The 21289-nt window shown below is 37.2% G+C and overlaps 1 protein-coding gene across 2 annotated transcripts; it reads left to right on the top strand.

Annotated features, from left to right (window-relative positions):
- The first annotated feature begins 3458 nt into the window (after positions 1-3458).
- Positions 3459-20953, top strand: LOC576906 (GTP-binding protein 1). 2 transcript variants are annotated; one of them, XR_004063996.1, is made up of 12 exons: positions 3459-4440; positions 4959-5067; positions 7282-7465; positions 8344-8552; positions 9475-9614; positions 11082-11320; positions 13149-13293; positions 15281-15463; positions 16085-16223; positions 17494-17635; positions 18967-19550; positions 19648-20953. XR_004063996.1 is itself a non-coding variant. In XM_777173.5 (11 exons), the coding sequence occupies exons 1-11, from the start codon at positions 4264-4266 to the stop codon at positions 19235-19237; spliced, it is 1938 nt and encodes a 645-aa protein (XP_782266.4). In that variant the 5' UTR covers positions 3459-4263; the 3' UTR covers positions 19238-20953. The 2 variants fall into 2 exon arrangements, 1 of the variants encoding a protein (XP_782266.4); XM_777173.5 differs by having other exon boundaries at positions 18967-20953.
- Positions 20954-21289: the final 336 nt, after the last annotated feature.

Genomic DNA, 21289 nt, shown 5'->3' with positions numbered 1-21289 from the left:
TGTGGTTCAAATAGAACATCCAGTCAAATTATAGACCAGTTCACGGTTAGCACATATTGCCCCGAATATTCACAGATCTTCACATAATCACTATAATAATAATAATATAATAATATACAGTAATAATGACCCAGCCAAGAATGACACCTCCATCCTTCAGCAAGACCTTCAGCAAGGGGGGGGGGGGGTCTCGAAATTTGAAAAATTGACATTTTGCTCCGTTGGGGGGGGGGTAAGGTCAGCTTCTTTTTTTTATTTTTTTATTAAATTTTTATTTTTTTTAAATCAAAAAAATCCAAAGGGGGGGGGGGGGGTGTTTTAGGGGGGTTTACACACAGAAATATACCAAATGGGGGTTTAACCCCTCAAACCCCCCCCCCCCCCGCCTGTGTACGCGCCTGCCTACAAGTACTCATTTTCCCCCTGCACCATTCGCATCTGGAATCAACTACCATTCACTGCAGTTACTGCCCCAACAGTTGCTGCTTTCCAGATGACCGCCCTCCGTGTCATCAGAGGGTTGGAACCTCCTGTAGGTTCCAGAATGCTGTAAACCATATAGCAGCATGATTTTTTACTTGCACGTCACTATTTTACTGTATAAAGCAATTGTACACCCTTTTGTTGTCTGCACCTTCACCTGCTGTCACAACACATCCCATCCCAGTATAGCTTGGAAAAGCTGCTTCAGGGATTACCTCATCAAGTATCAAGCGACGGAGGTGTTTTCAAAGAATACTTCCACCTGTGTATAAAATAGAAATCCATAGAAAGACTGGAAAATGCAGGAAAATGAGGGGGAAAGGAGAAGGAGAGAGAGAGAGAGAGAAAGAGCCGAAGGAAGAAAGACCAAAATCATTTTCCTAACATCTATTTATGCAGAAACTGGTTCATAAATATATCTAATCACCTGCCTGAAGATTGCCTCGAAGATCGGCAAAAAGCAGACTTCTAGCCAGAGGAGGGGAGGAGGCGGCGAAAGGGAGCAATACAACTATAACTTAACAGAAATCCCTAGAGAGACTGGATAATGAGGAGAAAAGGAGAAGATGAAAGAGAAAGAGCGGAAGGAAGGAAGACCAAAGACCAATTGTCCTAACATCCTCTTGGTGAAAGGTCACTGTATTTATGCGGACAGGAGCAGGGGGGGGGGCGCGCTAAAGGGGGTGGGGTGCGACCTCCATCGTTTTCTGTCCCTCTTAATTTAATGAAACGCCAAAGCTTCTGCGCTTCGCGCGGGAGGGGAAAACTGAATTCAGACAAGGATTAAGAGTCGAAAACAGTGCAACGAATCGTCTTCTGTCTCTAATAATTTAATGAAACGTCAAAGCTTCTGCGCTTTGCGCGGGAGGAGGGGGGGGGGGCGACTGAATCCAGACAAGGATTTAATGGAACGTCAAAGCGGGAGGGGGTAACTGAATTCAGACAAAATGAGAATGGTACAACGAATCGTCTTCTTTCTCTAATAATTTAATGAGATCAATAATTGAGCAAGCATGTTTTTTTCGCAACTCTTCGTCATTTTCTACATTATTATGAAAGAGTCATAAAATGAAGTGAATTGAAGTCTTAACATTTTGTTTCACTATTCATTATACTGCATAATCGACTAAGTTGAACAAGTTGAATGCGTATAGAGCTTTTCTGCTGGAGATTTCCATCAAAATAATGTATTCGTCTATCTTTTCTTCTTCCTCTGTTCTTTTTTCAGTCGATGTCGGATATATCAATTTTGGTATCTCTAATGTCTTTCTAAACTGAGCCTATAGATTTCTATACTTTGTTTATGAACTCTCAAAAGTATATATTGCCTTTTTTCCAAGTCTAACATAATGCTTATAGTTACTTTTCATCGGATTTAAAAACTGTTTACCGTCTATACTATAATGATATGATAAGATATTATAAATATGCAATAACGTTTTCTTGAACAAAACAAACAAACCATTCATTCATTACGAGGATACCAAATACTCTGTATATAGGCATGTTCTTACTTATTCTTTGTTGCTATTACGATTTCATGTTCATGATTTTGTTATTATTATTATTAATTTGTATGTGTTAAAGCTATTATTCCTCATTATGTTTAACAGGGCCTCACGGAAGACCACCATTGTTGGTGATAATGAGTCATCCTGTCTAAATAGGCCTATATCAGCAATAAATAAATAAATAAATAAATAAATAAATAAATCTAAACCTCTGTAGACTATGCGAAACCTGAATTGTTATGCACAGAATCAGGGCCTATGGGCTGATTCTTATTTATGATAGTTCCAAATGGTGCGGCGCGACTCAATGTAGCGTATCAATTAACTCAAAATACATAATCCCATTAATTTGTTGCCATAGTTCTTCTTTATCCGTTTCATTTTACGCCAATAAGTATTGTACCGTCATTAGTCGATACATATTATCCCAAGGACCATTATTGTTATAAGTATTAAGAAGTTAATGTTTGATTTTTTAAGGAATAGGAAAGATATATGAGGAATGTGATGTTCTTGAATTATGATGAGGGAGGACTTAAAATGATATACTTTCTTTTATTTGTTTATACACAAAGAAGTATGTGGAGAAAAAGATATACTACAGGAGATTCGAAAATGGGAGCACATTTTTTGTTTTTGGTCCTCGAAAATTTGAAAATGTGCAACCCCCCTTGAGCGCCAGGGGGGGGGGGGGGGCATCTCCCAAAAAAGCTTTTCCAGGGGGGACGAGCCCCCGCCCCCCCTGGATCCGCCACTGCGTGAGGGACTGCCCCTTTATTGCCCCCTAGCTTCAAAATATATAGTGCCTTGCTCACCGGATTATAATGTCTTAAAACACCACTAACTGGTCACACATGTTTTCCCCATGCCAAACATGGAAGAAAAGTACAAGTATAGAACACTCGTCATATACCCGGCGTAATTCTATTCAATTTTCATTCAATTTTTATCCAAATCTTTCTAGTCAATTTTTAAACGTTATTGATCTTGTTATTCTGCGTGCAGGAACGTGTATTTCCGGCATTGCAACACTGTAAATCATAATTTTCTTAGTTCAATATTATAAACTGGTATTCGATTGAGTCTTTGAAACTATGTTCTATGGTGATATCACAACAAACAACTTTTGCTAGTGTGTTGATGGCTTGCCTTTTGGAATTGGGTGATGATTTGTTGTGCAATACCTGAAACGAGACCACGGGAAATATTACAGCGCCCTCTCCCATCCGGGTTAGGTATTTATTGTTTAGGGTTAGTCCATTTTGCACAGGGTAATATGATAATAAAGATAATTTTATGAATGAGAGTTTTCCCCCAACAATACTATTGTCTTGTCCTATACCAAACAATTTTATATAAAAATTGAGATGATATCAATTTTTATATTACTTTAATTCTTATACTTCTATTTATATTACATAGAGAGAAATAAATATTCATACTATTCCTATTTTGATTAATAGAGTAGCCTGTACACATGCGCAAAATGTTATGTTTGTGAAACAGCTGCCCTGAAAGCCGAAGTAATGCCTAATTTTCGACGATATTTAGGGGATTTCCTCTTATCCAGGGTCTACCTCTGACATTTCGATGAGTTTCATCATTTACTGGCTCGACATAAGAGCGCTTCCACTGACCGTCAGACGAGAGAAAATGTGTTTACGAAGAGCGAGATTGTCACGGACTTGTTTAGGACCTCAAGTTGCATGTAAAGTCACATTACGTGGTTTACCTGCGTAACACATAGGAGAAGAAGCTTGTTGTATACTGTGTGCTGTTGAAAGTGAAATCTTACCCGGTGGAGTCGGCTTACATAACACTCAGCTTGCGTCGCGTTGGTCTGATTTTCCCGGAGCTTGAATTCGCATTTATTTTTGATATTGTTCAATCTTCTTGCCCTCTACTCATAGCTTTCGTTTCTGAATTGTATTCTAACAATTTTGTCTGCCTGGATCTGTAAAGTTTTGACTGTACATGGATGTAGTTGCAATTCAAGCTGTGTGCAATAAACCGAACATTTGGACTTTCCCAAATAAAAATTAGGCTTCAGTTCTGTGGTAACTTGTACAGTTGTACTTGTAAGACCTTGATGATAATTTAGTCAAGTTGACATGATGTTGCTAGTCATAGTGATAAACTTAAAGATAGTAAAATTGGAATGATTTGAACAGAACCTTGATTTCTTTTCCTGCTGGTGTTCATGACAGTTTGTGAGGAGAGGACAGGAAACGAACACTTTCAATAAACCAGGAAAATAATTGTTGACAAGATGGCGGCAATAGTGACCAACTTTCTACCGGATTCCCCAAGTCAGGACAACCTGAAATCCCCAACGACGCCCACTACCCCTAGCGCCCCATTCCCTGGTATGGGCGAATGCAATCTCTTCTCGCCAGAAGACACGCTCAATGGAGATGATGCCCTGATAGGGGAGCTCAATGCGAAGGTGAATGCTGAACTGGAAATGATGAAAGTTCTTCATTAACTTTGTTTTTGTTTGTTTTTTCTCACAATTGCTTTACTTGTCATGGCTCATGCTAATTGATAAACTATAAAGCAATCTATATATTGTTCAGGATGCTATGCCAATAGACCTTTTCAAAATGTATTCAATTTATACATGTCTACCTCTATATGAAGCAACCAATAACTTTATCTGCTATTAATTGTTTATGTATCAAAAGAACAGAATGCAAATTACAGAAGTGTATTTGTTGTTCCTAGGTTGGACAAACACGGCTTGTCTACTTTGTCTGACCAAATAATTTGCTTCCTCTATTTAAATGAACATGTGAATGAAAGAATTGGCATCAATTTAAGCCAGTGTACATGTACATGTACATTGATTACATTTTCTTTTACATATTGTTTTTATGTATTTCCAAGAAAAAAAGTATTCTAATAGATATTCTAATCCTTGAACGTGCACAATTTAAAATTTATTTTCTATCTTTTTGTTAAAAGGACAAGTTGGTATGCCCATCTGACATGGTCTACGATGCCATATTGAAGCAGCTACACGAAAGATTAGAGGAAGGACAAGGAGAAACGATCTATTCTGTTGGACAAGGGGGTAAGATTTCTCAAATGTTTTTCTCAAAGAGTTTGAACTATTCACCTGTATTCACCTGTCTTTTCGGGCTCCTTAGTAAGACAATGTCTTGTCTTGTTTGATGGATGCATGAACAAGGAAAGTGGTACGGGATGTGGGAGAGATGGAGCAAGAAATCATTAGAAATAAATGAGTTAGGAAAGTGAAAGTGTATGAGAGAGAATGAAAGAGAATGACAGAAAGAAAGAAGGACAGATGAAGAAAAACAAAGTGATAGAGAGGATGAGAAAAGGTAAGATGTATGAATCTGATTCTGATAAAGAGAGGGAAACAGAACATTGTGTGTATTTGTCCTAGAAAACAAAGTCCAAAGTTTGGAGATTATTATGTGAGGTACTGGAGCAGAAAGAGAGAGAGAGAGAGAGACAGAGACAGAGACGGAGAGAGGGGGAGAAGGATTTAGAACTCTTATAAGTTTCTATGAAGATATATCAGCTTGTTAACAAATAATCACTTCTTCATCATTATGAAAGTATCAACAAAGAACTTACTCTCAGCAGCCAGGGTCATTGAACGGTGAAAACCATTAAAAGAAATGCCTGATTGACAAATGAGGTCTTCTAAAAAAAAAATCTAGTTTTTGATATGGTCCCTGATTCCAAATATTAGAATTGAATAGAAGATAGTACAATCTTTCTGGCAAATCAAAACAAAAACACATAACATAGTAATGAAATAACAACAAAAATCATGAAATCTCACAAAACAAATCTGTGCAAAACAATCAGTAAACATTGCACCTTCACAAAATAGATCTACATGTATATTGAGCTCTAACCAAAAATAAAATGAAAATCATATTAATAATAATAATGCAGCTTAATGATTGATTTGTGTCTTGATTTATACAGTTCATACATGTACATATAAACAGTATATGAATTACATTGACCTTTTTCTCCAGAGTCCAGAATACCCTTATTTAACCATTAATAATTCATCCAAAAGTTACCTCTCATGCTGTATTTTTAATTTCTACAGTGATTTAATCAGTTCAACATTTTGTTGAATACTTATCGTATTTATTTACATTTACCCCTTTAATATACGGTAACATGTATGTGTATGTATTATTGTACAAAATTACAATTCAGTTTTTATGTCTGTGAAGATTTTTGAACCATTCAACATTGTCAATTTAAGTCAATTAAACAAAAAATATACAAGAGAACAATTCATGACAGCAAGGAAAGGAAACGAATCATTACAAATGATTGTCAAAACCTTTTTTGAAATACTTCTTTCACTTGGTGTACCAGCACAGTTTGTTGATATCTAGACAGTAGGAGAGGGTGTGAGTGGTATTGCACAATCTTGCATAAGCCAGCTCAGATGAGAGCTTCCTGTGTTATGGTACAGTAAGAGCGAGAAGGTCACATGACTAAATAGACAGTAAAAGAGAGAAGGTCACCTGACTACATGGTGGCTGGAGGACAGCTTGGTATTGCACAATATTACAGCACCCAAAAGAGGTTCCTTGAAGATATGACTTTATGCCAATGTTATACTTGGAATGAATTCACATGTTTCCAGTTTTCTATTTCTCTTCTTTTCCTTCTTTGTTCATGGGAATTTCCTTTTGCCAAGAACAAATAATATAGTTTGTTACTAATGCTGTGTTAATCTTCATATTGAGATTGAAAATATATTTGCAGTATTACAACTGTTAGGACTGTGTTACATGATTTTCCATTGTAAAATTAACTTGATAAAGAGAGATTCATGGAGTATTCAAAACACTGCTGTACATTAAGAATTATGGGCACTATAATTAAAATTGTAGAAGCCTAGAAGGTCTTGTTTTGATTAACGTTTCTGCTACTGTATCTAGCCAAAATTTGCTGTCTATGATGGTTCATAATTAATTTAAATGAAAAATAAATTTATGAATTGAATATGGAAAATTACAAATTAAATAATAAATAGATGAACAAATAAATAAATGAAATGAATAAACAGATATATGGATAGAAAATAATAAATTCATAGACATATAAATGAATTGATCAATCAATGAATGAAATAAATAATTAAATGAAAAAAATTATATTCATCGAGAGGGGATTAACAATTTCGACTAACATTACTTGGTCAAATTTGTGCTGTTCTAAATAACGAATGGTTTATTTACCTTCTGGAACCCCCCCCCCCCCCACACCTCTGTTCTTGTATTAGGTGATGGTAAGAAAAGCGGATTGAGTCCTGATGAGGTGGCAGCATCAGCAGCTACCCTGGAGCGAATGGCTCAAAGCATAGAGGCTGATGTGGTCTTACTGAGAGAGAGAGACCTGGAGAATGGAACGGTGGCCGACTACCTGGTCAGAAGGAGGGCAGATGAAGAAGACTTCTACGAAGTTAGGTAGGTCCTGGCCATCATTTTACAAAAACTTGTCATCAGTGACAAATGACAGTTTTTGTTATAAGCTAGTGAAATCCTTACTTCTGATTGGTTATCAGTAGATTTCTCACTGATGTTTGTCAGTTGTCATTGAAAAAAAGCTTTGTGAAATGGGTCCCTGTTCAGCTAAAACAATATGACTATGCTCTGGAAAGCTCTGAAATTAGCTCTGGAATCCGGGAATAAAGCTCTGGTAAAAAACAATGATGTCATTGTGGAATATATCAAGCTTACATTTATGAATTTGTATGTAGAGCTATAGTGAATGAAAAGGTATTTTTTATAATGGTCCTTTTTACCAAGGCTGTAATATCATAAGGTAAGTTCTAAGAATTCAGTAATTTTCTGTTCCATACTTGAAACAAGAATAAAGAAAAATAGCCTGATGCAAGCTTAATAAGGCTTTCATTGTGATATCAATAGAATCATGAAGTATCCAAGAAACTGATGAGTTGGCAATATGTGGGACAAAATTAATTTTAGTTCAAAGTTATCCTTAATATAAATGCACCTGTATCAACAACATCATATTCAAGACACATACTCATTGGGAATATGAAACCATTTTGATGTTTACCTGATAACAGGTGTTCCCAAATCTGAATCCTTAAGAGATGGTTTAACACATTAATTAGTAACACTACCAAGTCTTGTACAAGTGAATTGAATACTGCCGTGCACATAGAAAACTGGTGTGAGTATGCCTCTAATTAACTGCCTCTAATTAATTGGAAAAGCTAAAAAGCCTTGTCTACATTTGTAAATTAATTACAACACAATGCACCTAGAAACTGTAGAGAGTACGCCTTTCATTGCTGTTACTCTTTCATTATGTACAGGGTGGCTGTAGTGGGTAATGTCGATGCAGGAAAGAGTACCTTGCTGGGTGTGCTCACCCACGGTGAGCTGGACAACGGTAGAGGGTTCGCACGACAGAAGTTGTTCAGGCACAAACACGAGATGGAGTCTGGGAGGACAAGCAGTGTAGGGAACGACATCTTGGGCTTTGACAGTAAAGGCGAAGTGGTCAATAAGCCAGACTCCCACGGTAAGTAAAGCTCATCCAGTCAAAATTATTTTTAGAATATAACACTGATGTGTTCTCGCAAGGCATTAATCTACATTTGCCACTCCATACCCAGGAGAGAAATATTATGAGAGACGGTATTTTGATTGAGCGCTATATAAATCCAGATTGTTATTATTAATGAATGTGTTACAACATTGACTGTAGTTAGAGGTGATAGTGCTTTAAGCAGTGGCATTAACATTTATGTCCACAGCTTTTTCAAATATATCTTTTTGTACAACTGGAGTTAGAATTCTTGTCAAGTTATTATTTAGAGCTTGGAATGACTTGACTGCTGGTTTAATTGGTTTATGATCATTTAAAAATTGGTCTTGTTAGTAAATGCAGTTTTAAAACAAGCATTAAATCTACTGTAGTAGATGAATAGATACCAGCTTGTTGGCATTGGTACAACTTCAATGGGTGATAACTGAAGACCAAGGAAATTTACCTTTTTGTATAGAGAATAATAATAATAATAAAAATATTCCACTTTTATATAGCGCTTAATACAAATGTCTCCAAGTGCTTCACAGATATACTATTACCCTGGTCATTGGATTCAATACTTCCCCGCATACACTGTGTGCACAATCTCCACTCCCTGAGGAGCATTCCAGCCAAGCGTTACTTAACCGTCAAAAACTTCTTGACCAACAGTGACGATCACATTCTACCGGGTACCCATTTACCACCTGGGTGGAGAAAGCAAGTGAAGGTTAATATCTTGGCAAAGGAGATGAGTGCCGTGTCAGGATTCGAACCCTCCACCTTCGCATCTCCAGTCAAGCCCCTAAACCACTCGGCCACGACACTCCTAAAATGCTCTGAATGGGGAATAATCAAGATGACTTTATAGCATTGTGAAAATGTTCTTTCCTTGCTTTATGTTATGTGTCAGGTGGGAGTCTTGACTGGGTCAGGATCTGTGAGAATTCCTCCAAAGTGATTACCTTCATCGACTTGGCTGGTCACGAGAAGTACCTCAAGACGACTGTGTTCGGCATGACGGGTCATGCGCCTGACTTTGGCATGCTCATGGTAAGGAAAGCCCTTCCTTATCTAGTTTTAAAAAACAAAACAATTTTTATTAAATCATACACCCTCGGAGTCTGTAAGCGGTACGTTTGCCTTGTTTTTCTCTGTCTTCCTGTTTTACCACTTAATTTATATTTAATTACTAACATAGTTCAGGGACAAGCCTTTGATAGGCTTTTGGCCTTTGTTTGTTTCCCATACATTTTGATACTTCTGTTCTGTTGTGTTATTTGTTGGAATTGACTTTGTATTGTGTATGTTTGTTACTGTAATTTTGTATCAAATGTGCAAATAAAATGAATTGAATTGAATTGAATGCAATATTCTGCTCTAACCTGCTTCATACTTAATAATTTGAACTGACATAGAACAGTAAACTTGTAGTATAACCAGGAATAGTTCTGAATTCTGCTAGTGCTCCAAATTATGTCGTGAATGATTGCATTACAGCAGAGAACATGTACAATTCACTAAAGTTTCTTTCTGCCACAATTACGGACGTTTCACTTTGCCAGGTTTCTGGTTTAACACACAAGTCTGTGTAACTTCGTATTCATGTCAAGTTAAACTGTATTTCTGAATAAATTATGGAATGCAACTCCTTTGGAGTACACAAATATTCTCATATACAGTGATACTTTCAGATAGCAAAAATATGATATCGAGGGTTCAGTGACACAAAGTCGTAACTCCATATTTTGCCAAAATGATTATTTGTTATCAAAATGTTCAGAAAAATGTGGGCTTTCCAGGAAACACCAAGACTTAACTTCACCCAACACCCCATTGAAGTCAATGGCTAGTGAAACATAGACTTAACTCCTTAAAGGTAATACAAAGTTTTGGGAAATTTTGAAAATTGGGTGGATGGTCATTCTATAAAATGTTGATTTATTTGGATGCCCCTTTGGATGTATTATAAGCACTAGAAAATTTAGCCTCTAAAACACTTCTACTTTCGAGATAAATAGAATATAAAAATTTACCGGTGCTCCCGGTAAATTTTGATGAATTTCAAAAACGTCTACAGCCGTACAAATGGTAGCTGCGACCATGAAAATCTCAGAATATGTAGTTGTGATATATAATTTCCGAACGGGAATAGCTAATCGATCGATTTTAGTCGAGAAACATTGTTTTATAGCTTAATTAATATCTTGACCTTGAGAGGGAGCTATACAACATAAAGAGTTGATTATGTTATTTTCATAATTTTAGACTCGATTTCAACCGCGACAACGATCACTGAATATTGTAGGATCGCATATGCTTCCAATATGTTCATTTCAACCAAATTCATGACTTCATACCAAAACTTTGTAATACCTTTAAGGCCCAAGTGCTCAGTGACACATAAACTTCTTTTTCTCTAAATGGCCAAAATGGAGTTATGTGTTTGTGTCACTGACCCCTCGATATGATAATTCCTTAGCATAGGTATTTGATTAATCCATGTGCTCCAATGTACAGGTTGGTAGTAACGCTGGAGTGATTGGTATGACCAAGGAGCATCTTGGTTTGGCGCTCGCCCTGAGCGTCCCCGTCTTCGTGGTGGTTACCAAGATCGACATGTGCCCTCCCAACGTCCTGCAGGAGACCCTGAAGCTCCTGCAGAGGATCCTCAAGTCTCCTGGATGCAGGAAGATACCGGTCCTCGTCAACAGCAAGGAGGATGTCGTCATGATGGCAACAAACTTCAGCTCTGAGAGGTATGAGTCCTCTTCTTTTCTCTTTCTCCAAGCTCTCTATCCTCCTCTCCTCCTTGCCTATCCCTTTTTTTACTTTCTTCCTTTCTTCTATTTATAATGTAGGAGTTCTAGAGGATGTTTCACAAAGATCCTAAGTCGAACTTAACTTTAAATTGGACTTAAAAAATTATGGAGAGCCATTTTGTAGCCTTAAAATAAAATATATTCAAATGCAAAAAATCAAGTATTTTAGACTTCCACATAAATTCCACATCAAGAACATGAAATCTCCTTGATAATAGATAATATGAATGATTTGAATCAACATTAAAAAAATATATATATATATATTTCTAAAGATGCTAACGGCCTTCCATAATTGTTAAGTCCAACTTAGAGTTACGATTGACTTAGGATCTTTGTGAAACACTCTCCTAAAGATTAATATTGTTGAGCAAGGGATTCTTACCATACTGCTCCTTTCCATACTGCTCCTTTCCACTCGGGTGCTTAATAGGTACTTGGTAGAATGCGAAGGTCATTGTGATTGGATTAACATGTGTGCACCCATAAAAAAGGCGTTTAGTGGAAGTCCTTTGTGTAAGAGAGTCACCTCCTATGATATTGTGAACCTACAGCACTATTTGAATGAGAGTAGGGGGAAGAATGGTGAAGTGGTCTACTGGCACATCCTAATCATTTAAACAGGTTTAAAAGACCCGAGGGTTACAGAGATTCACTTCACTATTCCCCTCACAGGACCCAGGGACAGGCGATGCCAAATACTTAAAGGGATTTGGTAACTTTGTCTCTCATTCTAAAACAAAATCATGGATTTAGCTCATGCTCCAATAATAATTATACACCTTTAGGGCAGTCAGGAACCCCATGACATTTACAAGCCGATCGCCTGTGTGATTATCAAGATATTTATGATTGGAAATTGAAATTTCATTAAGCGTTTTCCTAACGGTTTTCACAGCACTACAGTCTGTTGGGGAAAATGAGTACCGTATTTGCCGGCGATAAGGCCGCACCGCCGCATAGGCCGCACCCCCAACTTTGACATTTCAAAGAGGGGAAAAAAAAGAAGAAAAAAAAGGAAAAAAAAAAACAAACGGACAAAACAAAATAATCATAATTTTCTCGAAAACACTATTTTTTTTTTACAAACTGATACCAAATTCATCCATATTCTTATAATTTACCGGAAGTTTAGCTAAAAAAGTGATCACAGGCAGATTTGGTGTCCGATATACCCCTACCACAATGTACAGTGTAATGCGAAACTGCATGAAATGGAAAAACAAAATGGCGACTTCGGATTGATGTTCGCGGCAGCTCCGTTAGACTGTCCCTTCCTTTACCTTTGCAATGCATTGGCACAAACTTAGATCAAGATCTATCGGCAAATGTTGTGTTAGGACCTTTATTTTCATCTTCATGTCAACAATGCAAGATAAAATTGTCGGTAAGATGTTTGGAAATGTTCTGTACCATAGTGGAATTGTTATTTTACCGTTTCTAGTCCCATACGTGCAAATTCGTGTTGGTTTTGACTTTCGTTTTTTTTTTTTACTCTTTCGTCGTAAAGGCCGCACCCCGACTTTTTTATATTTTCTCTTCCAAAAATACTGCGGCCTTTACACCGGCAAATATGGTATGGTAAAACCGGTCACTCAAAGATTTTTACTTTTTTGAGGCACTTCATGATAATTTGAAGCGCAATTTTTTTAGGGCTTCAATATTACACCATATCTAAGACACTGAGAACATGTAGGGCCATGCATCTCAGATTTAACATTGTTAAACGATACCTTTAATAATAATAGTGTTCATTCTTTTTCAGAGTGTGCCCAATCTTTCAGGTGTCCAATGTGACTGGAGAGAACCTGAGCCTTCTGAAGATGTTCCTCAACCTGTTGACAACCAGGACAATGTTTGATGAGAATGAACCAGCAGAGTTTCAAATTGATGAGACCTACTCTGTACCCGTAAGCATAACAATATATACCATGACAAAATAAATCAGTATGCAAGCTTTCATCCACTCTTGTGAACTCCCTCTATCTATCTAAGTATCTTCTCCTGATTCGGAGGTTGATTGCAACATCTCTCCATTTCACTCTATCTTCTGCCATTCTAGTGCACTCTTGCAGTTTTAGTCCACTCCAGTTCTTGACATTCTCTTCCCCGTTGATTCTGGGTCTCCCTCTTGGTCTAGTTCATTCCACTCTTCCCTCCAACACACCCTTTAAGAAGAGGTTTTGGTGCCTTTTAACATGACCAAAATATTTGACTTTTCTCTCCCTAACTAATCCTACCAGTGCAATTTGTTTACTCCCTGCCATGTGCAATCTCTCTTTGTCGGTTTTCATTTGTTTCCAGGATAATTTCATCATTCTTCAGTAAATCCACATTACAAAAGATGTTATTCTATTTTCCATGGCCTTGCTTATTGTCCATGTTTCTGTTCCATACAATAGGACAGACCATACATAACAGCTTACTAGTCTTAACCTATTAAAGCGCAAATTTCACCTTCCTCTAGCCAAGTGATTGTTCTCACATTTTTCCTGTCTGCTGCCTAGAGGTCACTGGAGCACAGATAGGTGATAGTAAGGACTTTTAGATTTGCACGTCAACAGTTTTGACTGCAAGGTGTGACGTCATTTTAAGGCACTGCGCATGCGTCACGTCGTCTCAGTCGGCGATCGAGAATGCGTCAACCGCGATTTTCCTAAATCTAGTTCGGTACTAATATATGCAGTGTGCGCATAAAATATACAGTTCCTCAGGTAGACAAAGGAACAGGTGAATATGCATGTGACACCTGTTCTACACATTTTTACATAATAGCAGGGAAGGGATGTTCTACCACAGCAATTGTTGAGGGTAGAATGAGGAACTGTATATTTTGTCCTCTTTCTTAGTCTGTCATGTTCATAGTGTTACTTCCTGCATGCATGTATATCGTCGAGTGCAATCTAAAAGATTTTATAATTGTAGTCAACATGGGCAGTTGAGTACGTTGACACGCATGATCAGTTGGTGTTCGTTGTGTTCTTGTCCACTCAATCTAAAAGTCCCTAGTGAATAACTAGAGTCCCTATCCAGTGAAGGATTAATCTCTATTGACTTTGAATCACACTGCTTGTCAAGCGAGGTGAAAGAATCCACTCGAGATGAAAAGGATTAATCCTTCCCTGAATAGGGGCTCTGGCTAATCACCATCACTTATCTTTGCTCCAGTGATCAGGAGAAGGAAGCAGACAGTAAGAAAATATGTGAAGAATCATTTGGCTTGAGAAAGTTCACAGGAGTAGATGAAAGCTTGCCTACTAAATTTTAAGATTTAACTGACATATAGGGCTTACATAAATACAAGGTACAGAAGATATCCAAAAGAGTTTTTATATTTTTTATATTATACCTGATAAGCCATATAAATCATTAGTTTTGCCCTTACAGAAATCAGATTAATGTTGGACGACATAATTATAGATTAGCGATATATCTTTATTATGGAAATGAATATGAATCTGTTGGTATTATGTTAATAATAGGTACATTTATAAAGCGCAGCTACTATATGAATATACTTGCTATAGGACATTAGTGTAGTGGCGGGACTGGAACCGTTAACCATCTGATACACAGTCGGGTGACATAATTACTAGACCATGACACCTCTACGTTCTTATCGAAGGTTCAGTGACACAAAGACGTACCTCGATATTTTGTCAAAATTAGTATTTGATATCAAAATGTTCAGAAAATGTGGGCTTTCCAGGAAACCCAAAGACTTAACTCCACCCAACACCCCATTGAAGTCAATGGCTGGTGAAACATAGACTTAACTCCTTAAGACCTAAGTGCTCAGTGACACACAAACCACTTTTTCTCAAAATGGAGTTACGTCTTTTTGTTACTGACCCCTCATTTTTTTATCAACTGAATGTCTTCACCTCTTATCCACAGGGTGTTGGAACAGTGGTGTCGGGGACGACGTTAAAGGGGACGGTCAGAATAAACGATATTCTGGCCCTTGGGCCCGATTCTCACGGTCACTTCCAGCAGGTCATCATCAAGAGCATTCACAGAAAACGTATGCCGGTCAAGATGGTCCGAGGTGGTCAGACGGCTTCTTTCGCTCTCAAAAAGGTATGTTCAGACAAACGTTTTATCGATTAAAGGTCAGGTCAAGTACTGGTCATGAATTGCATTGTGAAAGAAACTGCATTGAAGTCATTGAGAAAGTCGATCATTTAGTATTTGAGAATAATTGTTTATTGTGAGGTTTTAGAATCATCAAAATGATACCTTGTAGGAATATGAGGTAATTTCAAGAGAAATCCCTTCAAATGCAATGCTATTATGGTATTTTTCCATGTAGGAATAAGCAGGACAAGAAAGTTCACTTTTACAAGAAATCTGCTTTCTTTTAAAGCCCCACTGCACTACTTATAGCTACTTGCGCCCTCCATATAGCAAAATGCCTAATAGGTGCCTGTTTGTCCCCCATGATCCCCTTCTTATGTTAATTGAGAGCTGATTTGATGGGATAACAACCTGTCAGTGACTTTGCAGGGAGGTCTAATCTAGTGGCCAAACTAGTGCAGACAGGCTTTAAAAGCCCATGAACTGTTTTGGTTTTGATTTTTTTCTTTCTCTCTCTCCCTACCTGAGAAATGACACTTTGTATATTAAATATTGAATCATAATCAAAGTTTTGATTTCCCCCTCCCCCCCCCCCCCCCCCCCCCTCCACCCTTTTTCCCCCAGCAAATCAAACGGTCCCAAGTCAGGAAAGGAATGGTGATGGTTTCTCCTGAGATCAACCCTGTTGCATGCTGGGAGTTTGAAGGTGAAATCTTGGTTCTCCACCATCCCACAACGATAAGCACCCGCTACCAGGCCATGGGTAAGTCCCCAGTGAATCATTTGATAAAGAGATGATAGGGTACAAATAATACACAGCAGTGAGGGCATTAGTAAGAATTACCCACACAAGGTACCTTTGGAAGAAGAGGACGTTTGGACTGTTTTGAAGGTACAGAGTGTACCGAGTGCCCGAAAAAAATGATGTATATTATTTGTTTTTATATAGATTATGTTGTACGCTTTATTTATTTTATAATACAATGTTTTATAACATGATTTTGATAATGACCAGTCATTACCATTGGATAATGACCGGTCATTACCATTGGAGAATGACCGGTCATTATCCAAATTACGTGTTAGGCAAAATAAATGCCTGGTCACGTGTACGCTCTCAACCAATCATTTGATTAGGATCTACGTCATCATCTTATAATACTAACTACAAATTCTAAGTATAGATTTGAATAGAAATGCAGTAAAAAGCTCTCTGTCCGGTACTCATCACATGAACATGCACAGAAAATAAAATGCTGATATCAAGCAATATTAAGGCAAACAAGGAGAATTAGCACTAAAAAATATTGGTGATTTTCTAACCAGTTACTCAAATTCAGCCTGGGGAATCAGTAAGTAACCAAAGCTAGCTACCACTTGCTTGTGGCAGTCAATTAAAAGCTCTTTCTCTCTATTTCATGTAAGGATTATGCATCAGATCACCATTGGTGTAGGTCACATAGGGACAGGAGACCAAAGCACCAGTCTATTTAAGATTGTATATTTAATCTTTAAGATGATTGGCCGTGTTGTCCTTTGGGAGTACCCATCAGACAAAGCAACGGCCCGTTTGAGATTCAAAAGTTTTTTTAATTTTTTATATTTGACAAGTTTTTATTGATCCAATAACACTTTTACATTCAACATAAACATAAACATAATACAAATATACAGCCATTTATATCCATGTAACAACAGTAAATAAAATGGATCTTTAGTATAAAGAATAGAAAACATCAGCAATCGTCAAAATTCCCCCTTCCTAGAACAAAAATGATTTTCGTCAGCGTCCTGTCATCTGCTGAACTGCTTAAATAGGATTATTTTTTTAAATTCAGGAAATAAAACGCCATTCTTCATTGTGCCTATCTATTTTGATGCGTCTTTCAGCAATAAACATTTCTACCGTCTGAAAATATTTAACATAATGTACAAAATGATGAACGGTTGGGCATGTTTTCTGTAATCCTACACCTAAAGATTCAATAGTTCATTGTCATGACATTCTTTGTTTACCTCTTCTCTTTGCTCAGTTCATGTAGGGAGCACCCGCCAGACTGCCTCTATCATCAACATGAGTGTAGACCACATGCGGACCGGAGACAAGGCAACGGTACGCTTCAGATTCATCAAGAACCCAGAGTATCTCAAGGCAGACTGCAGAATGGTCTTCAGGTATGTAAGCTATTTCTGGTTGATGACCTGGGTGGTGTTTCACAAAGATCCTAAGTCGACTTAACTCTAAGTTGGACTTAAATATTTTGGAGAGCCATTTGTATCCTTATAATGAAATATATTCATAAGCAAAAATTCAAGTATTTTAGACTTTTCATAAATTCCACATCAAGAACATGAAATCTCCCATGACAATAGAAAATATGAATGATTTTAATCAACATTTTATGTCTTTAAAAATAACTTTTACAAAATATTTGTTGATGCTAACGGCTTTCCATAATTGTTAAGTCCAACTTAGAGATAAGTTCAGCTTAGGATCTTTGTGAAACACCCCACAGACATTTACTCCTGCGACAATTGCTCCGGGCTTTATTTCCTCAAAGGTATAGGGTTGGGATTGCAGTTCGGTTTAAGGTTACAACACTTAACACTGGCACCCAGGACACATGCCCCCCCCCCCCCCCCCGATATTAAGTTCTGACCCCCAAATAGTCAAGAATGAAGGTAATATGGACGCAAAATTAGGCATGTATGTGGCTGTGTAAAGGGTTTACCTGTTCAGTGATTTCTCGTTACAAAATAATTAATGTCATCAATAATACAAATCATGAAAACAATTTGTACAGAATAGAATTTCATTGAAAGGATACATGTCAGTCTATATCAGATTAAAAAAAAAAAAGGTTTATAGAATAACAAGAATTGTGTACATGTTCCGATTCAAGTCAATGTCTAGTAGCTTTTTTGAAGAGAATCATTTCATTTAAATTTGGGAGGAAGCTCTCCGATCTTTAATGGCACAGGGGATGGATCACTTCGTTTTATTTCTTTGCAATTTTGCACATTCAAGAATTAGAACATATTAATGCTTTCACTATTAAAGATAAACTTGAGTTCTGGTAAAAAAAAGAAAATGAATTCTCACAGAATCTAACGAAACTTACACTTGAGTGTTCAAGATTACAAATAAATGTCATGTGCCAAACAATTTTGGAAGAAAATGTATACTGGCTGAGTAATGAGCATAGCAAGTTAAGGAAATCGAGGTAGTACTAGCCCTGACACCATTTGTGTTGTCTTATATACATTTTTCTGTGTACAGTGATTGCTACTTTACCAAGACTGGGCCAAATTTATGATGATTTTGATGACTCCAGAACCTTGCATTACACACCAATACTAACATGCTATATGATCAACTTTTCTGATCCATTCCATACCATTTCTTTTACAATGCAATCGCATTACCAGAACTCACCTTTATCTTTAATCAATTTTGGGAGTACTTAGTGGTTATATACATTTACTTTCTTCTCTTTGTCAAACAGGGAAGGCAGAACGAAAGCTGTTGGCAAAATCACCAAGATACTTCCCCATGCGCCTGCCACAGAAAACAAGCAGAAGCTCAAAGTAGGCAAGGGCAGGGGCCATCACACACAGGGCCCCAAGCCTCCCGACTACTCAGCCTCAGGCGGTGGGAGGGGCACTGGACGAAGGGGGCGTCATAGAGCAAGGGGGCCAGGGGATGTCGGTGCCACCCCATCAACAGTAGTAGTAGGAACGCAGTCTTCTCAAACAACCCTCGTTGGGGCATCGTAATGCCACTCCTAGTCTTCGTATAGAAAGGGAGGCGTTTTAGAAATTTACTGTACAATAGAGTACATCTTCAAATCCTGTTGATGTGAAGGTTCTGTAAAGCAACCCCTCCTCAAACTATATCCTTGTGAATTCAGAACTGCAGCGCTTAGCTTTGTTACAGATTGTTACAGATAGCCCATAATTTTGTAAAATAAGAAATTCACTCAAGATTTCATCTTTGATGTCGAATTCATTTACTTCCCATTAAACCTTGCCTCATTTTCATGATCATCATCAATCTGTGACTTCCAAAGTGATTAACATACTTGTAAAGGTGTAAATGCAACGATCACTTAATAGTCTAACTTCTATACATGCACAGTAGAACTATCATTTTTCATAGGCAATCGTTTTTAAATCAAATTTTTCAGGCATTTCATCTCCCCCCCCCCCCCTTTAAAAACCGGGCATGGTTTCACAATTTTAATATAAATAGATAGTTAATAGGCAATATTAACTATGGATAATCGATACATCTGCACACTCCTTTCACAATACTTAGTTTTATTTACCCAGATATACATGTATAGTAAAGTCTGTGTGACCTTTGCCGACTTAAAAACCTGCCTCAACCTGGACAAGTTGCATAAGTGCATCCTTATTTATTAATAATAATGATGTACATGTCTAAGTTTTGTAAGGCACCAAATCCACTTGCTTGAGGTGCACAAAGAGAAATTGCATCAATGAGTTGCGTACAAAATGGTAATTGGTGTGCATTCATTCTTATTGGTGCAATTGCATACTTACTTGGTGTGTGTGTGTGTGTCTCTCCCAATTTGACTATGATACGCCCATCAACCAAGGAAGGGTATGTAACTTGGCAGCCTAAATGCCAGGCATAATGCCATGGGCCGTAGTCTCTGTAGAGAAAGCATCAGTATCAGTATGTGGAAGAGAAGAACACTAGACAATGACATCATCTTCGTCAACGACATCTTCGAGCGAATTGCCGGCGAATTTTCCCGCCTCGCTCAGTACAACAAAATATGGGACTGTGGTTGAGACAGAAACAATAATGGTCTCTTTTTTAATTGCAATGTAGATAGTACATTTTGTAGATATTCTCCAACAGATTTTTGTTCTTTTTTATGTGTTGTTTTTCTGTAATATTCTTTCTTCCAGTTTGAACTTTTTTTTGCCAGGAGTGCTATTCTGAAAACTGACATCTTTTATAACAGTGAGACGTATGATGATTGTCTTGACAAATCTAATTTAGGACACATCATTTGTTGATGTCCGAGTTTTAAGTGGCTGATACGAGCTCTGTGCGACTTTAATATCATTATGGCAATGAACATATGTCTCAGCAACATCAAAGATAGCAGTATTTAGAATACCACTAAGTTTGACAAATGAAAAGCGTTTGACTTACAACCAAGTCTCATTTTTACATTTTATTGTTTTTATCTGATTGTTTTAAAATTATATGCATCTATGAACATTTTAAACTCTTGAACAACAATATCCATCAGAATCAACCTATGTAATTATTTTTCTTTTTCTTCTTCAATTAATAAATAGGTTTGTTGCTTTGTCATGCATTGTAGTCCAATTTTCTTAGGGCATAGTGATAGTTCTTAATTTTATTTTTTATTTCATTTTCCTTCTTTATTGGAGTTTTTTTACAAGAGAATATTTAATTACAATCTAATCAGGTTGTGTTGTTTTGAAGAAAACAATGTTTTGAAGAAAACAAAAATCTCATCTGGTTTTTAACTTATTATGCAGTTGACCACAAACCTCCCATTGCAGTGTTTAGATAGCTGCCATTTAGAGTAATAATCACTGTAAAAAGTAATTTAAAATGGCTATTGAGATAATTAATCTACTTTTAATCTAAATAGAGAATTCTGAAATGACAAAAGAAGAAATATGCGTGGCAAGAGAGATAAAGCAGTTTGAGTTCATGCCAAATAAATCTTAATTGTATTATAAAACAAATGTTTATTTTCTGAATCCTTGCTTTTCCTTCAACTCTATGATCATGGAAGAGAGAAAGAGAGAGAGAGA

Source organism: Strongylocentrotus purpuratus, unplaced genomic scaffold (assembly GCF_000002235.5).
Source record: "Strongylocentrotus purpuratus isolate Spur 01 unplaced genomic scaffold, Spur_5.0 spur5_scaffold_14, whole genome shotgun sequence".
In the NCBI taxonomy this organism is placed as follows: Eukaryota; Metazoa; Echinodermata; class Echinoidea; order Camarodonta; family Strongylocentrotidae; genus Strongylocentrotus; species Strongylocentrotus purpuratus.
Note: the sequence above shows the minus strand (reverse complement) of the source record. Positions and strands in the feature narration are given on the sequence as shown.